This window comes from Tupaia chinensis, unplaced genomic scaffold (genome assembly GCF_000334495.1).
Source record: "Tupaia chinensis unplaced genomic scaffold, TupChi_1.0 Scaffold147500_2, whole genome shotgun sequence".
Taxonomy (NCBI): domain Eukaryota; kingdom Metazoa; phylum Chordata; class Mammalia; order Scandentia; family Tupaiidae; genus Tupaia; species Tupaia belangeri.
The window spans coordinates 300,446-302,940 of record NW_006207352.1 but is presented as its reverse complement, the minus strand read 5'-3'; the positions used below and the strand labels follow the sequence as shown (position 1 = coordinate 302,940).

At 67.2% G+C, this 2,495-nt stretch overlaps 1 protein-coding gene across 1 annotated transcript in view; it reads left to right on the top strand.

The window, feature by feature from the left end:
* The window catches only part of TPRA1 (transmembrane protein adipocyte associated 1), a gene marked incomplete in the record, with an annotated part of 11,598 nt that extends 9,994 nt beyond the window's left edge, over window positions 1–1,604 (top strand). The window contains 2 exon segments of the mRNA XM_027768822.1: window positions 155–230; window positions 961–1,604. Coding sequence (XP_027624623.1) covers window positions 155–230; window positions 961–1,228 — 344 coding nt within the window.
* Window positions 1,605–2,495: the final 891 nt, after the last annotated feature.

Below are 2,495 nucleotides of genomic sequence, written 5' to 3'. Positions count from 1 at the left end.
CGGCTGATCCGGCTGCAGGGGCTGGGCAGCGCGCTGCTGTGTGCCGGCGTCATCCGGCGCCTCTGGTAGGCGGGGCGCGCCGGGGCGGGGCGGGGCGCCAGGCGGCGTGCTGGTGCTGGCGGCCTGCCCTGACCCGCGACCGCCCGCAGCCGAGTGGACGCCACCACTTTCCTGTACTTCAGCTTCTTCGCTCCGCTCATCTATGTGGCCTTCCTCCGCGGCTTCTTCGGGTGAGTGTGTCCCCGTGGCTCCGCCCGGCAGCTGACAGCCAGGGAGTGGGGGAACGCGCAGTGCACACATGCAGGCCCACGTGCTGCCATGCATGCGTGCACACGTGCGAGTGCTCCGGTGTCGCGGACACATCCCCCAGGGAGGCGAGGGCTGTGCACCTGTCCTCGGGCTGCCCTTCATGTCCTGAGTTGGAGCTCTCCTCCCCGCTAGGGCTCCCCTCTTACAGGTGCAGGGCCCCCCATTGTCCTGAGCGTCAAGGGCCAGTGGGGCTCAGCCCAGGACCCAGAGCAGGCGGAGCCCTCTGGCCAGGCACTGGGGGTGTAAGCAAATCTGGCCCAGCTGGCCACCTGGAAGGCCCCGGAAGATCCCCGGCCCACCCGAAGGCTAGCAGTGCACCCCCTGTCCTGGCTACTTAGGGGCTGAGGCAGGGGGATTACAGCAGAGACTTCCTGAAAACCAGCCCCACCTGGCTGGCCTCGAGGGCCAGAGAGGCCCCAGGCTGGCAGGCATATGCATTCCTGTCCCCACATGAGGGCCTGCTGTGGTAGGGTTGGCTATTCTGGGGTCCTCTCCTGCCAGCTCCGAGCTCCTCCTGGGCCCCAGCAAGGCCCTGGTCCCCTCCCTGCATGCTCCGAGCTCCTCCTGGGCCCTAGCAAGGCCCCGGTCCCCTTCCTGCCGGCTCCGAGCTCCTCCTGGGCCCCAGCAAGGCCCCTGTCCTCTTCCCGCCAGCTCGGAGCCCAAGCTCCTCTTCTCCTACAAGTGCCAAGTGGATGAGACCGAGGAGCCGGACCTGCACCTGCCGCAACCCTATGCCGTGGCCCGGCGGGAGGGCCCGGACACGGTGGGAGCCGCAGGGCCCAGTGCCGCCTGCTACTCGAGCACGCAGTTTGACTCGGCGGGTGGCATGGCTTCCCTGGACGATGTGGCCTCCATGCCCTGCCATGCTGGGAGCACCAACAGCACCGACAGTGAGCGCTGGAGGGCCATCAATGCCTGAGGGCCGTGCGGACCGGCCAGGAGGGCCCTGCTGCAGGGCCAGGCGGCTGGGCCTTCCAGGGCACCAAGTGGCCACCCGGCTGGAGGGCCCTGCTGCAGGACCAGGCAGCTGGGCCTTCCAGGGCACCAAGTGGCCACCCCAGCTGGAGGGACCTGTGCCACCTGCTCTCATCTGCTCTGTGACATGGCCTGGCTGCACCCCAGGGCCAGGCGAGCCAAGGGCACCTCCTTTCTCCAAAGTCTGGGCTCCCAGGGCTGGGCTGGCCCTCCTCATCCCCACCTGCCACGTGGCTCTCTGGCCTCAAAGCCACCAGTGGGTGGGCTCAAGTGCATATATTTTCTCAATCTATTTTTTAATAAAAAGGAAAGGAACAGGAGGTGTTTCTGCATGGCTGTGGGAGGTGGGCTGGGTCCTGTCTGGAGCCCGGGCAGCGAGGGGCTGGCCCGGGGCTCGCTCGCCCAGACACTCCCCGGACCCAGGCCCAGCCATGGTGGAGGCTGCTGGATCTCAGCCTTCCGCCTGCCTCCGTCTGAGCAGAGGAGGTGGGCCGGGAAGAGCTGTCTCTGAGCGCTGTGCTGGATGAGGGTTTGTCACCCCACTCCTGACACTGGTCTGGGGCCAGCCTTACCCCTCATCCCACTTTGGCCATCTGGAAATGGGGGTGAGAGGGCCTGTCTCCTGGGGCTGGCGGGGCTTGGAAGCGGTGTGAGCAGCTGATCGTGGTCCTGGCGTGGTGGTGGTGACCACAGGTCAGCTTCCCTTGCAGGACTGGGCACGGGCATTTGGGCATTGGTGGCGCCGGGGAAGGAGTCACGGCGAGGGTGGCCAGGGTGGCCACGCCTGCAGAGAAGGCAGTTCGGCACTGAGTGGCGGGGCTCTCAGAGCCAGAGTGGCCCAGGCTAGGTGCCCTTGGGTCTGGGCAGTGGTGGAGGCTGCAAGTCTGAGACGGAGGCTCCAGGGCCGGCCTCCCCGTGGCTTCTCCCTGGCGTACCAGCAAGGCTGTCTTCGTGCATGGAAACCAGTGAGTTGGGCACAGACCCACCCCAGTGCCTCAGTTTACCCTCATCGCCTCAAAAGGCCTTGCCTCCAATACAGCCCCGTCCTGAGGCGCTGGGGCTTAGGGCTCACTGTGCGGATTTGGGGCACACAGCTCGGCCGTGACACGTGGCATCAGAGCACCACTCGTCGGGAACCGGGGGCCGCTCCGACCCAGCTCCAAGCCTCACTCCCCACCCCACCCCAGGCCTCCCCCGTCCCTGTGGTCACC